Source organism: Cherax quadricarinatus, chromosome 4, assembly GCF_038502225.1.
Source record: "Cherax quadricarinatus isolate ZL_2023a chromosome 4, ASM3850222v1, whole genome shotgun sequence".
Lineage (NCBI taxonomy): Eukaryota > Metazoa > Arthropoda > Malacostraca > Decapoda > Parastacidae > Cherax > Cherax quadricarinatus.
The window spans coordinates 1520286-1538827 of record NC_091295.1 but is presented as its reverse complement, the minus strand read 5'-3'; the positions used below and the strand labels follow the sequence as shown (position 1 = coordinate 1538827).

General features: G+C 41.1%; 1 protein-coding gene across 4 annotated transcripts in view; it reads right to left on the bottom strand.

Annotated features, from left to right (window-relative positions):
- Positions 1-1548: 1548 nt before the first annotated feature.
- The window catches only part of Pp2A-29B (Protein phosphatase PP2A regulatory subunit A), a 121686-nt gene continuing 104692 nt past the window's right edge, over positions 1549-18542 (bottom strand). For 2 of the 4 annotated variants that reach the window (XM_070093953.1, XM_070093960.1), the window contains exons 11-12: positions 14633-14724; positions 2552-2731 (exon numbers count right to left, since the gene is read on the bottom strand). In XM_070093953.1, the coding sequence (XP_069950054.1) occupies positions 2703-2731; positions 14633-14724 (121 nt within the window). In that variant the 3' untranslated portion in view covers positions 2552-2702. Of the gene's footprint in view, positions 2732-13730; positions 13813-14632; positions 14725-18542 lie in introns of those variants that run through there. The other 2 variants (XR_011393139.1, XM_070093956.1) reach the window with 2 other exon arrangements.

Here is an 18542-nt window from a genome sequence, read left to right as displayed (position 1 = left end):
ATCAAGAAGGGGCCCGGGGGTAGTGGGTTCATGGATTGGGTTCTCCATGGTTAGGTTACTCCTTTGCTTTTTGTTTTTAAGAAAAAAAAGAAAAGAAAATAAAATAAAAATAAAAAAAAAAAGAATAAAAAAAAAGGGGGGAGCGGGGAGGAATAGTTCCCAGGAGGAATGAAAGGGCCGGAAATCTCCCTCCGCGCCCAAGAGGACCTCAGCACCGCTAGTAGCGCAGATGCAGCATGGAACCCGTGCCATACCCTACCCTTCATGCCAGTAAACCAGCAATCCGGGATAGCAACCTCACATCTGCCGAGCTACCTCGGTGGACAAAAGAGGGGGCGGCCGGATATCCGCCACAAAGCATACCTCCTTCGGCCACCACCCCCGGAATCTGAAAGGTGGCTTCCAGAGATACACCCGTCGCCTGAAAGATACCCAAAGCTACTCCGGGGTACCGGAGAGGGATCGGGACATCCCCAGGAGATCCAGATTCCACGGCAAACTACGCCACCGCCAAGAATCTCAACGGAATGGGATGGACCCCGGTATCCTTTCCCCTACCTAGGAACTAGCGCGCCTGTGGGAGAAATCCCAAAGGCCAAAAAGAGGAAGGGCAAAAGAGAGGGGTGGGGAGGAGGAGGAAAGGAAAAAGGGGAGGATGGGATAGGGGAGGGGAGATTGGGGGGTAATTAGGTTCGGTCTGAGGAAGAAGACCGAAAGGTCTAATTCCTCAGACCAAGAGCCTCTTCACCACGCCAAGGAGCCCCCCTTGAAGAGGAGCTCCCAGGGAAAAGGACAGCAAGTCTCCTCTTCCGTGCCCAACAGGATAACCTCAGCACAGCTGGTAGTGCAGATGCGGCATGGAACCCATGCCATACCCTACCTTTCAAGCCAGTAAACCAGCAATCCGGGATAGCAACCTCACGTCTACTGAGCCCCCACTGCAGACAAAAGGGAGAGCGGTCAGAAACCCGCCACAAAGCATACCTCCTTTGGCCACCAACTCCTGGAATCCAACAGGTAGCCTCCAGAGAGAGACCCGAATCTCCACCCCAGTAGAACCAGAGGAATCGGGATCTCTAGATAATCCAGATTCCACGGCAAACTACACTACCACCAAGAACATCAACGGAAGATGGACCCCAGAACCCCTTTTCAAATCTAGGAACTACAAAGCCTAAGGGAACAACCTCAAAGGCAGATACACAAATAACCTGTACATAGGAGAGAGGAGCTTGCAACAACGTTCCGGTCCAACGGATCGAAACGTCATCGTAAGCTCCTTTCTCCTATGTGCGGGTTGTGTATTGTTCGTTACTCAATGGCAGAAACAGGAAAGTGTAGGGTTGGGGAGAGGAGGAGGAAAGGAAAAGGGGTGACAGAGGATGGGATAGGGAAGGTGGGATGGGGGGTAATTAGGTTTGGTCTGAGAAAGATGACCAAAAGGTCTAATTCCTCAGATCATAACCTCTGTACACCCCTCCCCCCTCAAAGAGGATATTAACAAAAACACCACTATCCATCACTTATTAAGGATATTAACAAAAGCACCACTATGGAATATTTATTTGTACAGAAAAGTTATACAATACAATAACATAGGAGCTAATCACATGAATAATGTTGAAACAAAAATGATTCGCTATTTCCTCTTTCTCCGGATAAGTATTTATTTATACAGTATACTATAGAAAAAATCAATAAATTAAAAATTCAGATATATAAGGTGAATTACCAAACAATTTTCCAAGAGATATTTCTTTAAAAATATTTATGGTTCATTGGATTCAATGGGTTTTAATGACTGGGTAGGTCTCTCCACCAAAGAAATTCAAAATTATAAATGCTTAGTTCTGGGAATGAACGGAGCACTGAACTGCTGATTAATGTTGGGTCCTGGTTGTTTGCAAGTGTTCTGACCCACAATACCTAATTTAATGCTAGTGTTTTTCTTAATGGATGTTTTCAAGTGTTCTCGGTACCAGAATTCTACATTGTTATGGTCCTCTCCTTTAATACTACGACTTGCTACACTTCCATTCAAGTTATTGATAAAGCACATACAAGAGTCCTGCTTACTGTGTGCATGTTCCCACAGCATTAACTAACTGCTAAAAAAAATATTGAAAAACTGAACATAAAAAAATCTGATTGCTTTGAAATACAGCCAATATTCATTATATGTCATAATTAAAACATTCATCACTAATAAGGTTTTGATAAAATTAGGATTCGGTTGACTTTTTTGCACAGGGGAAAATGCTCTTGAAAGATGACACCAAAATTATGATGAGCTGTTGTGCCACAGTAAGATGAAATATACTGCAGCTGAAGTGAAGATAAAGCTAACTGCTTTCTCACAAAGCAGTAGAGAATAAAAAAAAAAAAACATGGGTTAAAGAGATGTAGCAAAGTGCACTTTTATTGGGCACTGCTTCACTCAAATGTGACCTCATGAAGTTCTCACACTTCAGCTTAACCTACAATTAAGTTCACCTTGCCACATGCCTTACCCCCTCCCCCCCCTAATTACCAGCTTGTCTTTCCAAGATTTACAAAGCATCAGGAAACAACTAGAAAGAATTTGTGGAAAGAATGAGTTTCTTATTTTACTGAGTCCGCTTGCAAGATCTTCCACGAGACGTCCACGTCAAGAATGGTCTTGCAGGGTCGCCACTCGTGCCCCTGCCACTGCATTGGACTGCCTATGATGATGCAAATAATGGAGTCATGGCTGTTGAAATAAGAAGTATATCAGTGCTCTATAATGTTCAAACTATTTTTTAGATCATGCTGTAATCATAAGAATTATCATCGATGAAATTTCTGCATCCCACTAATCAATTTAATAATAAAAATATAATAATAATAATAATAATAATAATAATATCAAATTAAGCACTAACCAAAAAAAGTTCATACAGCACTGCAAGTAGGAATCAATTAAAACTATCAAAAGATAAAAAGACAAAACAGACCTGACAAATTTTCAATCACACATTATAATAAAATAAATTAACTTAATGAATAAATATACTGTACAACTAAATAAGACAGAAATGTTACTGAATGCGAGGACTGATAAAAAAAAATAAAGGGACCCTACTTAATGTTAAGACAAAGCCTCATCTTACTATAAAACTGTGTGAGGAAGAGAGTCTTCACAACAGTGCATGGTCAGGACTGGATGCTTCGAAAGCTTTAAAAAGCACAATTAGCTTCATAGCATAAGAAGATTTAGTGGCAAACGTGCACCAGCTGATCACAATGAGGGAAGTTACCCTGCTTACTTGACACAAACTATTTCCTAGAACAGTTACACTTCCCACCCAGAGTTTAACACTAATGAGACAAGGCTATATTTGAAGTGTATGCCATCAAGAATATATGCTAGCAAGCAAGAAATGTGCAGCTGGTTTCAAGGCAGCTAAGGATTATTTGTATGAGCAAATGCAATAGATAATTTCAAGTGCAAACCTGTGGTACTTTATCACACAAAGAATCCCTGTGCTTTTCAAGTTCAAGATAAACCCTGTTTCCCTGGTATCTGGAAGTCTAACAAAGCAGCATGGATGACTGATGCACTATTTCTTGATTAAGGTTATCACCTTAGTCAAGACACTTGGCCAGAAAAAAAAATGCATTCTAAGTTCTCCTCTCATGATAATTCCTATAATCCTCCTAAAATCTTGCAGTGTGGACCCAGATGTGAAGGTTGCATTTCTGCCACTCCATACAACATATTGGATACACGAACTCGATCGAGCAATTATCAAGGCATTTAAGGGCCATTCCACATGCAAGGTAATAGAAAAGCTCATGGAAGCAATAGATGACAGGCTCCAACACTGGTCTTCTAGAGCTCTGGCTTAAAGTTAACACTGGCAATGCACTTAAGCATGTAAAAGTGTCATGGGATGAAGTGTCCTAAACAACCATAAATGCAAGCTGGAGTTCATTATGGCTTGCAGTGAATAATTTCCCTGCTATTTCTTCGATAAGGACTCGGGACCAAGGACAGAGCCGAGGGCTCTGAAGATAGGCAAGAACAAGACCTAACTCTTAGATGAAGAACATTACATTCCAACTGCATAAAAAATGCTAGTGGAACTCACTTCCCAGTTAGGTGAGAAGCAGATGTAAGAGGATGAGGTATAAGAAACTGTAGGTAGATTGAACAATATGCAATTCCATATTATTATTAAGTTTTATCACAAAATACAACCCTGACACCTAGAACCACTGCCTAGAAGTAGGGTCTGGGATGGCCATTGCTCTGAAGTGGGAGTCTGGAGCGGCCATTGCTCTGAATTGCGGTCTGGAGTGGCTGATGCCTTATTATCAACGGCATAAAATACAGAAGGGTAAAACAGATCTGAGATGTATTACAATACTTAAGTTCTCCAGTATAATCATTAATTACTAATAACAGTGTATCTCCATCAACATGAAGATAGTCGTCCATCTCATCAAATACACACACATCAACACTCACTACATACTTTCACCTCAACAAACTGTAACTAGTATGTAAGGCAAAATAAACTATTAATTCATAACTAGTAACTTCCACTAATTTCCATAAGGTGCAAACTTTAAGGAACAAATCTCCAGCATTATGAGAGGTTGACTATAGTTTGGTTACTGTACCCCTGCCACTGCTAAGTAACTATTATTTATGCTGAGTAATTCCTTATTGTACCCTTGCTAGTGTTGGCGAGCTGTCTATGCTGTACTCTAGCCATTCCTTGGGGTACTGCTCACAAATGATTACTCTGTACAGTAACTCCTCCAGCCTCTAGCACCCAATCAAAAACCACTCACTTTAAACCCATCAAAATTGGTCAGCCCACTTATCTTTTCTTGCCACCTAATAAAAATATCGACTTTTTCAAACATGGCAAAACAAATTTTATCCTAATACCCATCCAAAAAAAAAAAAAATCAATAAAAAGAGGAGGAACCAGCATGTAACAATTACATTTCCTCTTAACCCTGTGCATTTTCAATACAAAAAAATTATGAAAATATAACTTAATCCATTGTGCAGTATTCCTCTTGTCTACATTCCATGAAGCAGAGTTCAAGAGACATTCCCATTAGTTCAGATACGTAACTGAATTTATAAGAGCAAACTTCTCTGTACAATTTTGAGTTTGAGAATTTCTCTTGCAACATTCCAGCTTAAGAGGGAGTAAGTGACAAAGAGAATGATCAATGTATATAAAAAAAAAAATCTACAATAAAAGAAAACATGGTGCCTCCAAGACATTTATGTTGTTGAATCTCCAATATACTGATTGGCATCCAAATCAGCAAACAATTTTTAATTATATTAGAATGAGAAACCTTTAACATGATTGAAAAATTATTATAATTATGTGATGCACCAAACCCCTATGGGGCTTTCAGAACAAGGAGTGGTGGAAGCTATCCAAGTGTCCACTGACATCAGTCCAGTGCCTGATGAGTTGAGTAACAAACTAGCTGATACATTTCTCACATCTATTAATTTTATTTTATTATCACACTGGCCGATTCCCACCAAGGCAGGGTGGCCCGAAAAAGAAAAACTTTCACTATCATTCACTCCATCACTGTCTTGCCAGAAGGGTGCTTTACACTACAGTTTTTAAACTGCAACATTAACACCCCTCCTTCAGAGTGCAGGCACTGTACTTCCCATCTCCAGGACTCAAGTCCCGCCTGCCGGTTTCCCTGAACCCCTTCATAAATGTTACTTTGCTCACACTCCAACAGCACGTCGAGTATTAAAAACCATTTGTCTCCATTCACTCCTATCAAACACGCTCACACATGCCTGCTGGAAGTCCAAGCCCCTCGCACACAAAACCTCCTTTACCCCCTCCCTCCAACCTTTCCTAGGCCGACCTCTACCCTGCCTTCCTTCCACTACAGACTGATACACTCCTGAAGTCATTCTGTTTCGCTCCATTCTCCCTACATGTCCGAACCACCTCAACAACCCTTCCTCAGCCCTCTGGACAACAGTTTTGGTAATCCCGCACCTCCTCCTAACTTCCAAACTACGAATTCTCTGCATTATATTCACACCACACGTAGCCCTCAGACATGACATCTCCACTGCCTCCAGCCTTCTCCTCGCTGCAACATTCATCACCCATGCTTCACACCCATATAAAAGCGTTGGTAAAACTATACTCTCATACATTCCCCTCTTTGCCTCCAAGGACAAAGTTCTTTGTCTCCACAGACTCCTAAGTGCACCGCTCACCCTTTTCCCCTCATCAATTCTACGATTCACCTCATCTTTCATAGACCCATCCGCTGACACGTCCACTCCCAAATATCTGAATACATTCACCTCCTCCATACTCTCTCCCTCCAATCTGATATCCAATCTTTCATCACCTAATCTTTTTATCCTCATAACCTTACTCTTTCCTGTATTCACTTTTAATTTTCTTCTTTTGCACACCCTACCAAATTCATCCACCAATCTCTGCAACTTCTCTTCAGAATCTCCCAAGAGCACAGTGTCATCAGCAAAGAGCAACTGTGACAACTCCCACTTTATGTGTGATTCTTTATCTTTTAACTCCACGCCTCTTGCCAAAACCCTCGCATTTGCTTCTCTTACAACCCCATCTATAAATATATTAAACAACCATGGTGACATCACACATCCTTGTTTAAGGCCTACTTTTACTGGGAAATAATTTCCCTCTTTCCTACTTGAGCCTCACTATCCTCGTAAAAACTCTTCACTGCTTTCAGTAACCTACCTCCTACACCATACACCTGTAACATCTGCCACATTGCCCCCCAATCCACCCTGTCATACGCCTTTTCCAAATCCATAAATGCCACAAAGACCTCTTTAGCCTTATCTAAATACTGTTCACTTATATGTTTCACTGTAAACACCTGGTCCACACACCCCCTACCTTTCCTAAAGCCTCCTTGTTCATCTGCTAACCTATTCTCCGTCTTACTCTTAATTCTTTCAATAATAACTCTACCATACACTTTACCAGGTATACTCAACAGATTTATTCCCCTATAATTTTTGCACTCTCTTTTGTCCCCTTTGCCTTTATACAAAGGAACTATGCATGCTCTCTGCCAATCCCTAGGTACCTTACCCTCTTCCATGCATTTATTAAATAATTGCACCAACCACTCCAAAACTATATCCCCACGTGCTTTTAACATTTCTATCTTTATCGCATCAATCCCGGCTGCCTTACCCCCTTTCATTTTACCTACTGCCTCACGAACTTTCCCCACACTCACAACTGGCTCTTCCTCACTCCTACAAGATGTTATTCCTCCTTGCCCTATACACGAAATCACAGCTTCCCTATCTTCATCAACATTTAACAATTCCTCAAAATATTCCCTCCATATTCCCAATATTTATTAATGCAGTCATCAAATGTTACAATACTCTCTTAATATAATGAACTAATAAGGGGGTTTGTCCAAGGGTACATTAAAGGAGAACACTAAAAAAATAGCAGGATAAGCACTAAACTATTGGTTTTCATGTTTAATCAGTTTCAGAGCCATCGGCCAAAACCAAAACCATTTTCCCCATAAGAAATAATGTAAATATAATTAATCCGTTCCAGACACCCAGAAGTATCAACAAAATTTTTTTACCTTAAATATACATTTACGTGCACCAAAGAATGAGCATTAAACATGACACTTACCTTCTTTGAAGGTTGTTGTTGCTGGAAGGAAGACAGGGAAGGAAGGGAGAGGGAATCCCCCTCCATAAGGACTGTAGGTACCAAGTCCTTATCTGGGGTCACTTCCCTCCTTTGTTTTTTACTGTCACTACGATCAGCATGAGATGGGGTCACTTCCCTCCTTTGTTTTTTACTGTCACTAGGATCAGCATGAGAGTCACTGGACCCCTGTTGCACAAAATATCTGTCCAGATAGGTCTGTTTCTGGTGTCTCTAAGATTTGCCTAAAATGGGACACAGCATCTGTTGCACAGATTGCAACAGCTTTCTCAGGGTGATGTTGCTCCACAAATGAATGCACTTTAGTCTACATTGCACAAATCTCCTTAATCTTTGAAGAAGGCACCTTCTTCCATCTCTCTTCCTCCTCCTCTGGAGCAATTTCCTCATCTGTGGTCTGTTGCTGTTGCAGATGAAGTTCTTGCAGCTCATCAGCAATTAGCTCTTCATTGTGGTCCTCCACCAACTCTCCCACATCTTCCAAACTCGCATCCAACCTCATGGAATTCCCCAATGCCACAATTGATTACACAACAGGTGTAGGGTCGACAGGATCAGCCTCAAACCTTTCAAAATCCTTCTTTGGACACAATCTGGCCACAATCTTCTCCAAGCAGAGTTCATCGTCCTGGAAGTCACTCCCTGCCAAGCCTTATCTATAAGGCCTATGCAGTGGAAGATATTGAAGTGATTCTTCCAGAACTCTCTTAGGGTCAATTCAGAGTCCGAGGTTATGTCAAAGCACCTTTGAAACACTGCTTTGGTGTACAGTTTTTTGAAGTTTGCAATGATCTGCTGGTCCATGGGCTGGAGGAGAGGAGTGGTGTGAGGAGGCAAAACTTCACTGTTACAAAACTGAATTCCTTAGACAATTGGTCTTCCAACTGGCCTTCAATTCACTTTCATCACCACTTGTTTCAGGCAGTTTCTTTATGAGATCCTCATGCGACTGCCTTACCTTTTCACAAATAATGGACTGCACAACACTCATGTTAGCTCTTTCTCTCTGATCCACATCAACAACAATTTCTCCACTTCTTTAATTGTTTGAGATCACTGTTTGGTTATTGCATTCACCCCTTTCACAACATCAGCTTCCATGATTTCTTTTCTCTTTGCCACAACAGAGCTGATTGTTGATAGCGACTTCCTGTACATCCTGCCGAGTTCAACAATGCAAATGCCACTATCATATTTTCTTAGGATTTCTTTTTTTTCAGTTCTATGGTGTTCCTCACTTTCTTTACCAAAGCACTGGCACTAGGAGCTTTCTTTGGGGCTATGGTTGCTTATTTAGCAGCCACACACGATAAACAAGTGGCAAAAACAATGGATTATTATGAAATGTTTCGTATGACCTGGCAGGATATGTTCACTGACTGACAAAAAATGCTACACTGGCTGAGAATGCGTGTGGGAGGCAGCTCGCTGGGGACTGGACAGGTTCCGTATGATCAACGAAAACTAAGGTAATCGATGAAAACTAAAGCCAAAAATCGACGAAAAAAGTCGGCCAAAACCAAAATCGGTGATAACTAAGATCGACGAAAACCAAGGGTCCACTGTATATACCTATAATTTAGTTTGTTTTAATACACCAGTCATCTCCCAATGTAGTGTGACCCGAAAAAGAAGAAACACTTTCACAATCACTCGCTTTATCACTGTCTTGCCAGAGGTGTGCAGATACTAGTTCAGATGCCCCTCCAAACTGCAAAATATCCCCACCCCTCCTTTAGAGCACAGGCACTATACTTCCCACCTCCAGGATTTAAGTCCAACTAACCAGTTTCTCTGAATCCCTTCAAAAAATATTATCTTCATCACACTCCAACAGTTTGTCAAGTCACAAAAATCACTTGCCTCCACTCACTCCTGTCTAAAACATTCACACATGCTTGCTGGAGTAAAATTTACAATTCACCACCAAACTGTTATATTGAGGTTGGTTATATCAAGGGTCATAACATTCACAAAGCACTATAACTGTTTGGTTATTCAGTGCTTTTAACATATTCCATTTCTAACATAACCTTTACACTATTATCAACTACAACTATAGCAACCGATCTATTCACATAAAGTCATACCCCGCGCTACGTCATTAATTGGTACCAAGAGCCGTGACATAACCCAGTTTTTGATGTAAACTGGACATGTCTTGAAAATGCCTTAAAATGATGACAAACATAAAACTAGTGTAAATAACTCTCAAAAGAATATAACTATTGCTAAATCTTAAAGAATACAACAACACATTTGAGTTAATTTTTAAAGAATAACGAACACAATTAAAAAAAAAATTACATATATGACGTTGCTGAGTTAAATAATATCAGACATAATGACATTCGCTCAATTGAAATTTACTCTATAAAAGTGTAAAGGCGAATTTGATGTAGTCCAAACTGACGTAAAGAAGGGTCTTACTGTACATCATAAATCACACAACAGCTGGGGTTTAAGCCCATCATGAGTCCTCAAACATAAAAAGAAATAATCTTCACAATGCACAACTCTTATCCATAATCTGTGTCAGCAAATTTAGATTAGAAAGGAAAAAATCCCAACCTACGGAAAAATTCTCTCCACGGGGTGTCAACTCTAAAGGGGATGACCCTTCTCAAGGGGGCTAAAACCCCTCTCTCTACTTTCTCACACTGGCAGTGCAGGAATGAATTAAAGGGGTCATGACCTCTCCTCTTTTCCATTAGCAGAGTTGAAGAAAGATCTCATGTCTTGCAACACTGCTTCACTGAAGTATACCAGTAACACCCATATATCTTAGCATGTTTTCCTTACTCTGCAGAATCAGACACACTAATGAGATGTAGATCAAGAGCAGATAAAATGGTCACACAATATTCACGTGTTTGGCTGGCTCTCCACTCTTACAGGAGCATCTGCAACATGATATATTCATGCGTTCGTCTGAGGAAGCTTCTATTTTCTCAAACCATTAAAAATTCAAGATAATACACCTCTACCATGATAATATAGCTAGTGGCACTGTACTCATTAACCCGTGCCTTAGACCTAAGGAATCTGCACTCCTTGATTCAATAGAGTCGTCAGAGCTGGCACCCACACTCATAGACACTGTCAGCAGAAACCCAACTGCAAAAAAAGTTGCAGGAATCCGCAGCAGCCAGACTGCCATCAAGATGAGTGAATCAACAAATGACGATGTAAGCGAGTGAGTCAACGATGAGGCCACACCATGTTGAAAGAGTCATGCACCGACAATCTCCACAAAGACCGAAACTCTCCCTGTTGTGAATAATTACAAACATATGGACAAGTGAGCATGTAATGCAGTGGAACTATTCTCTGCACCTTCTCCTTGCTGTGGACATTATCCACAGATATAGTTCACAAGCTGAACTTGTAGACAAGTGATGGTCGTCAGGTGCTGTTCAACATACCAAGTGATGAAAGAAGCGAGGACATCCCATGTCATATCTTCTATAAAGTCATCAATACCACTTTTACTGATGTAGTAACATGAAAGGCTCCTGGTACAATGAGCCAGGTAAGTTGCATTCATTCTGACATCTGCATAGTAAATCACTGCAGTATTACTTAGGGTAAAGGTTAGGTAAATAGGGCTAACCATCGAAGTCATAACAAGCAGGCCAATGTCCAAACACAGTTAAGAGACTTGGTCTCACCTAGTATTACCTGCACATATGACAATGTCAGGAGGGCATAGTACTCGCTCTCTTACAGCCCAGTGGGAAGCAAGACTGAAGACTCCAGGGGGCAGCTGCTGGGGTCATGGTCTGTCAACTAAAAGATGAGTAAACCAGACCAACAGTGGTCTTTTTACTGTATTCCATCTTTTATCTGCTATAATTCCCCACACAACCATTTATTATAAAAGCAAATGTGGGTACTTAGGCAAGCACCATGTGAGAAGTGTAGCACCCCTTCCAGAGAGAGCCCCCCCCCCTCTCCCCAAGATATAAACTAAATTCTACTACCTCATTAAGGTGATCCAACATCATAGGGTCAAGGGGAGGGTAGCACCCCTACTCACATAACCCCCTCCCCCCCCCATCAAATTGACCCAGTGCTGGGGTTACCCTAGGGAATAATAAGGTATCAAGATTCATCCTAGTGGAGAGTAGATATAATTCTCGTATGTTTTATGGTAAATAATAATGACAAATAGATGACTAAGACAAAGGCAACGCTTGAGTATCTATTTTAACGTGCTTACCCCTAAGCCAAGATGGGTGTTCAGTTTCTTAGCCTTGAAACAATATTGTTCAGTTCCTCAGACTAAACCAGAGGCATGGAAAAGACTTTTATACTGGAGCAAGAAGTGAGGTGTAGCAGCTGTAAATAGCATCACAGGTGGGTAAAGCTCTGTCCTCAACCATCAGTAACCCTTTCACTTTTTTAAATAAAAATCTAAAACACTAGAGAACCTTCTCAGCTTAATAAAACACAATTAACAATGACCACTCACGGTTTAGGTTGCCCCAGTAACTGAAGCAGACTTTATAAAAACCCATAACCCTTCAATAAGGAAATTACCAAAAATTGAATATTTCAACCGATACCAAGAAATGCCAATAAAACCATGAAAACCACCCTAAAATACGCCTCAAAGTTGCTACCTTACACCAAACCATTTCAAAGGTTAGTTGTTCCCACCACACAGTTCCAGGATATTTTTTATATTGTGCCAACCGAACACACAGACCCACTCTCTCAAGTCCAGGACAAAATTAACCAATATTAGCATCACTGAAATCACTATCACTTACGTAAACATAAGAGAGGTCAGTGAAAGGGTTAAGTTTTCTTTCCAAATCATGGCTTATCTGCACTTTAATAAAGTTAGCTAGTCAATAAAAGCAAGAAATGTTTCAATAGCAACAAGAGAAAGGCAGTCAAAAAAGCTAACAGGAATAACTGTACTAGTTAACAGTGGATAACTGTACTAAATAAATAGAGGATAACTGCACTACACAATAGTGGATAACTGCACTACACAATAATGGATAATTGCAATACACAATAGTGGATAATTGCAATACACAATAGTGGATAACTGCACTACACAATAGTGGATAATTGCACTACACAAGTGGATAATTGCACTACACAATAATGGATAACTGCACAACACAATAGTGGATAATTATACAACACAGGAGACTGAAGCAGTAGCAAATTAAGAGTCAAGGACCAAGCAGTTAACCCAGATGGAAGGAGGGAGGGAGGGGAGGGAGGGGAGGGGGGAGGGGTTCAGCAGAGAACACATTAGCACTAAGTGCCATCGTCTGCTTACGATGATATTCATGAAGAAACAAGTTACTAATCAGCATAGCACTAACACAGCACCTGAGAATGGGAGGTCATCAGGTCTGATCTGGAGAAAGCAGATTTAATGTCATAGATCAAGAGCCCTTCACATCATGTAAGCATCGTGTAAAAGATAAGTGCATATACAGTATGTCAACAGGGGCTGGTCAACTCATCAATAGCAACATTCACTCAAAGCTGCTGCTGCTGCTGTTGCATTTACGACTGCTGTTGCATCTGTGATTTTACTTGCTGCGTCTGCCGTTACTGTGTTAGCCGTATCTGTGTCTGCTGCTGCTGCATCGGCAATGCTGCATCAGTGACTGCTGATGCTGCTGCAACATCTGCAGTGCACTGCATAAGTGACTGCTGATGCTGCTTGTGGCTGCTACTGCCATTTTGTACATTCTTAGAGGTCTTCACACCTCACTTGAGAGCCCCAGCAGTAGAGTACCTACAAGACACTTATAACGGCAATCCACTTTCTACCCCTCCATTAGCCATCTACCAAACATAAAGAGGCGGGATCTTCCTGGTCACTTGTGCACACACTATCATCATGTTGGAAGCGGTAAACCCGTAAGGGGCCATATACAAGTTGAGCGCAGAGCCAACCTCTTAAGAAAACTGAGTGAATGAGACTCCACTTCTGGTGAAGTACATTCTCATATTACTTACCAGAAGCAAACTACGTTGACACCTTTTCTTTTTCTCAGCCAAAGGCTAGAAAAAAATAAGGCCATTTATATTAGACCATTTTCTGAAAAGGCAAAGAGAGAAGTCTTGGATTATAATTTCTTAAGTTTGTTTCTACCATGCAAAAAACATCAACTACATACAACTACACAGATAAGTCGAGTATCCCTGCAATGTGCAGGTCCCCGCAGAGAGTGTCCAGATTTAGTGAAGTTTTCTCTGTGAGTGCTTTATCAATGGAGTCTCACTCAACAGTATCATCTACAAGCTCAGAACTTTCATATATGTCTTCAAAAGTAACTCCAACATGCTAAAACTTCGTAATGAACCAATGTAAACAATTCAGGTAGCAAGCGGGATTCAAACCCACGTCGTGCCAGTAAACCCACATCGCCATGGTACACCTGCGTCGTGCTGGTAAACCTGTGTCGTGCCAGTATATCCCCGTTGGGATATTAATCCCAGGAACGTGGGTTTGAACCTGCTTGCTACTCTGAACTGCAACTGCAACACATTGACAAACTTAAAGCAATGAGGCCGATTGCTAGACTAACCTGCCTCGCCCAACACTAATGTATCTTGGTGCGGACCAACAATCACAAAACTGGCAATCTTGCATCTCACTCAGTCTCCAGGGGAAAAAAAAAAGTGGGAAAAATCTATGCGTAAAACCAGAAGACATACTGCCAGAGGGAACACAATGTACTGAAACACTGAATCTGTACACAACCCTTGTAACACTAAATTTTGACAACTTAAATATCAAATTTATTTCATGAACATTTCAAGCAGCAGCTGCCTTATCCTTGAACATAAAAGACAGTGGTAGAATACTAAATGTAAGTATAACTTATAGTGATGTTGTCACACAGCTGCTGACATACCTGTCAGGGCTTCTGATGCAAAATACTTTACGTCTGTGTCGGGGTCATCATTAAGTCTATCTAGAACAGACTTCACTTGTGAATGAAGGGATCTGTGGAAAGAAACAATCTTAATACATCAACTTAAACTCACCATATAAACTCTGCAACTAAATGAATATTTTTTATTATTATTATTATCACACTGGCCGATTCCCACCAAGGCAGGGTGGCCCGAAAAAGAAAAACTTTCACCATCATTCACTCCATCACTGTCTTGCCAGAAGGGTGCTTTACACTACAGTTTTTAAACTGCAACATTAACACCCCTTCTTCAGAGTGCAGGCACTGTACTTCCCATCTCCAGGACTCAAGTCCCGCCTGCTGGTTTCCCTGAACCCCTTCATAAATGTTACTTTGCTCACACTCCAACAGCACATCAAGTATTAAAAACCATTTGTCTTCATTCACTCCTATCAAACACGCTCACGCATGCCTGCTGGAAGTCCAAGCCCCTCGCACACAAAACCTCCTTTACCCCCTCCCTCCAACCTTTCCTAGGCCGACCCCTACCCTGCCTTCCTTCCACTACAGACTGATACACTCTTGAAGTCATTCTGTTTCGTTCCATTCTCTCTACATGTCTGAACCACCTCAACAACCCTTCCTCAGCCCTCTGGACAACAGTTTTGGTAATCCCGCACCTCCTAACTTCCAAACTACGAATTCTCTGGATTATATTCACACCACACATTGCCCTCAGACGTGACATCTCCACTGCCTCCATAATAAAGAACTTATAACTTAAGAGATAATATTTCAGTCTATGTAATAAAATCTGATAAAAAAAATTTACATATTACATCACAAATGAGAAGTCTAGATTATATCAAAACAGATTATTTCATGAAATGATCACACCTCAAACTTTTGCTCTGGCTGCCTCAACATCAGCATCATTCATAGAGGGTCAGAATAATTCTCCAACCAGAATACAACGAAAGTTATTGCTGACCATTAACTGCAGCTCATACACATTTTGATAGAAAACCCTACTCCTCCAAAGCACACGTGTTGAAGCAAAGAGATGGATGTAATCTTTTATCACCCAAACCATGGGTCTGAGGCTCAATCACATCAACCCATTCACTGTTCAGGCCCTCAAAAATAAAAGTGCTCAGTGTCCACATTTAACCCTTAACCTGTCCACACGTAGATATACATGCACATGTGCAGCGCTTTGAACACAGATCAACGTTTTATTTTTCATTCCTTCAAATCTGGTGCAATAGGCATGAGTCGCGTAGACATGAGAGAATGGGTCTGCATACTCAGTGTGAGCAGTATGAAAAAAATTGAGGAAGCCGGGGTATCACATGGTGGCATCAGTTAGTTTCTGCTCCACCTTGGGTCAACATCATGGTGCAACCTCATTAATCCCTCACGCCTCGTCATATTAAATACACCACTATTCCCAGGGAGTGAAGCAGAATGCGAGTTTAGTGAATTTGACGACGACATGGCCACTAATGATCAAGGAATTAGTTAAACTATTGATGACAACCCAGATGACCCTCAGCCCATCACCTCTGGGGTGGCCAGTGTGGCCATACCAGACCCTCAGCCCAGCACTTCTGCGGTTGCTAGTGTTACTACCCAAAGGCAACTCCGCAAGAGGAAATTATCACTTTCCAAGCGTTATGGTGCTGAAAATAGTGAAAGTGATATAAGTGACGATGATGAAATCGATTTTACGCCTACAATTTGACGAGTGAAAGTTATTATTATTTTTCCCCAGTGAAGCGTACTTTCAGGCGTCGTAACCTATGTTCAGGCAGTGTTCCATATGCAGTCGGCAGCCAGGGTTGTGGGTGGTCACGATCCAAAACCCCGGTCACTGATAGTGACCATGGAGAGTATGCTGGGATGGAGGAAGAGGGAGGTGGCATGGTGCCTGGACCTCGTGATGTGGTGGGTGGGCAGACAAAGAACCACCCAGCACCTTCTCAATCATATGCTGCCTCCACTCTGGAGCACCCCTCCTGCTTCCCCACGCCCCATGCACAGGTCCACCCCTGCACCATTGGACAGAGAATGGAACTGGACAGCAAGTACACCATTCGTGCCACATCCTTTCAATTTTGATGCCAGAAGTGGCATCATGCCACACTGTCCCATCACAAATGAGTTAGACGATTTTCAACTATACTTTGACGAGCCGATAATGAACCTGATTGTTACCCAGACCAACATGTACTGCCAGTATACAATGGACCACACAGATGTTTCAGAATCGTCACGGCTGAGCAGGTAGAAAGATACAACTGTGGCTGATGTGTATTTATTCCTTGGGACTTTCATGCATATGCCACACACATATAATAATATAACAAACTACTGGTTCCCAGACCACTTCATCAGTACTCCAGTCTTCCATGACCTCCTTCCCTGCAACAGATTCACTCTGTTGCTATGAATGTTGCACTTCGCAGACAGGAACACGCCAAACCAAAATGACCTATACAAAATCCAGGAATTGTTTATGTATCTGAAGCACAAATTCAGTGCCTACTTTTATCGATTCAAGAATACTGTTGCTGACGAGTCCTTGATACTGTTCAAGGGACGACTGTCATTCAAACAATATATACCAAGCAAATGTAATCGCTTTGGAATAAAACTGTGTGTGACTGAGACTGGTCTTGTGTTGGATGTCATTATCTACACAGGGAAAAATATGTTCGATGATACCACACGCATGTTGGGCATTTCTGGTGATATGAACAATACTGATGTATGTGGAGCAGTGAGAAGTAGAAAACAAATGCCAAAGTTCAATGGAGCAAGTCTAGTGGAATTGTTTCATGCAAATGACATCATGGCACTGATGTGGCATGACACAAACGAGATGGTACAGACAGACTGAGCAGGTTCAACAATGAACCTATTGTAAAGCCAGCTGCTGTCATTGAATATACGAACAATATGTGACTAGTCGACAAGTGTGACATTATGATAGGGTTTGTCGACTGTGTGTAGGAGTCGCAAATGGTATATGAAAGTGTTTTTCCACCTTGTAGACATTGCAATGCTCAATGCCTTCAACATGTACGAAATAAAGACTGGGAAGCGACAACGACATGCAGAATTCACCCTCAATGTCATCAAGCAGATAGTGTGTTGTATGTGCTTACACTACACAGAGGCCCTAAGTGTGAAAAGACACATGACTCATATGTCAGCAATGTGGGGTGGCATTCTGTATGAATCGATGCTTCTTGGAGTATCATACAGTGGTGGACTTCTAGAAACATAAATGGGACCTGTAAATATGTTGTATATGTATGTAAACAATAGCGAGTGATTGATTGAAGCAGGTGTACAAATTCATGTATCAGTGTGAACATGTGTATGTGACAGTATGATTACTAATTCAGTACCAAACATTTGTCTCAACAAGAATTGGCTATAAAATCAAAAGATCTGTAAGAAAACATTATCATCATAACACAAAAACAACAAAAAATAGGAAAGAATGGGAAAAAAAAAAAAATGATGTTTATTACTTCTGCAAACAGCAGTGCTCCAAGTTGCTAACACTTCATCATTTAGCACGAACTTTGTGGGCTTGTATCTCAGTAAGTACTGGCCCTAAAACTTCTTTTTTTTAACCTATAACATTTATAAAAATGCGCTCTTCATTTAAAAAAAAAAAATATTTTTCAAAATATTCGGAGCGCTACGCAGGTGAACGTACATGTATATTTCTGTGTGGACTTAAACTACTAGAGAATCTTTTTCTACAGAAAGCATCAAAAATACAAAATTTTATGGAAAATGGCAAGTGCAATTTAGGTATCGGTGATTTTGTCAAACGAGGCCTATTTTAAGCTAATTCCATTGCACAATTCAACCAATTTCTAAGCTATTT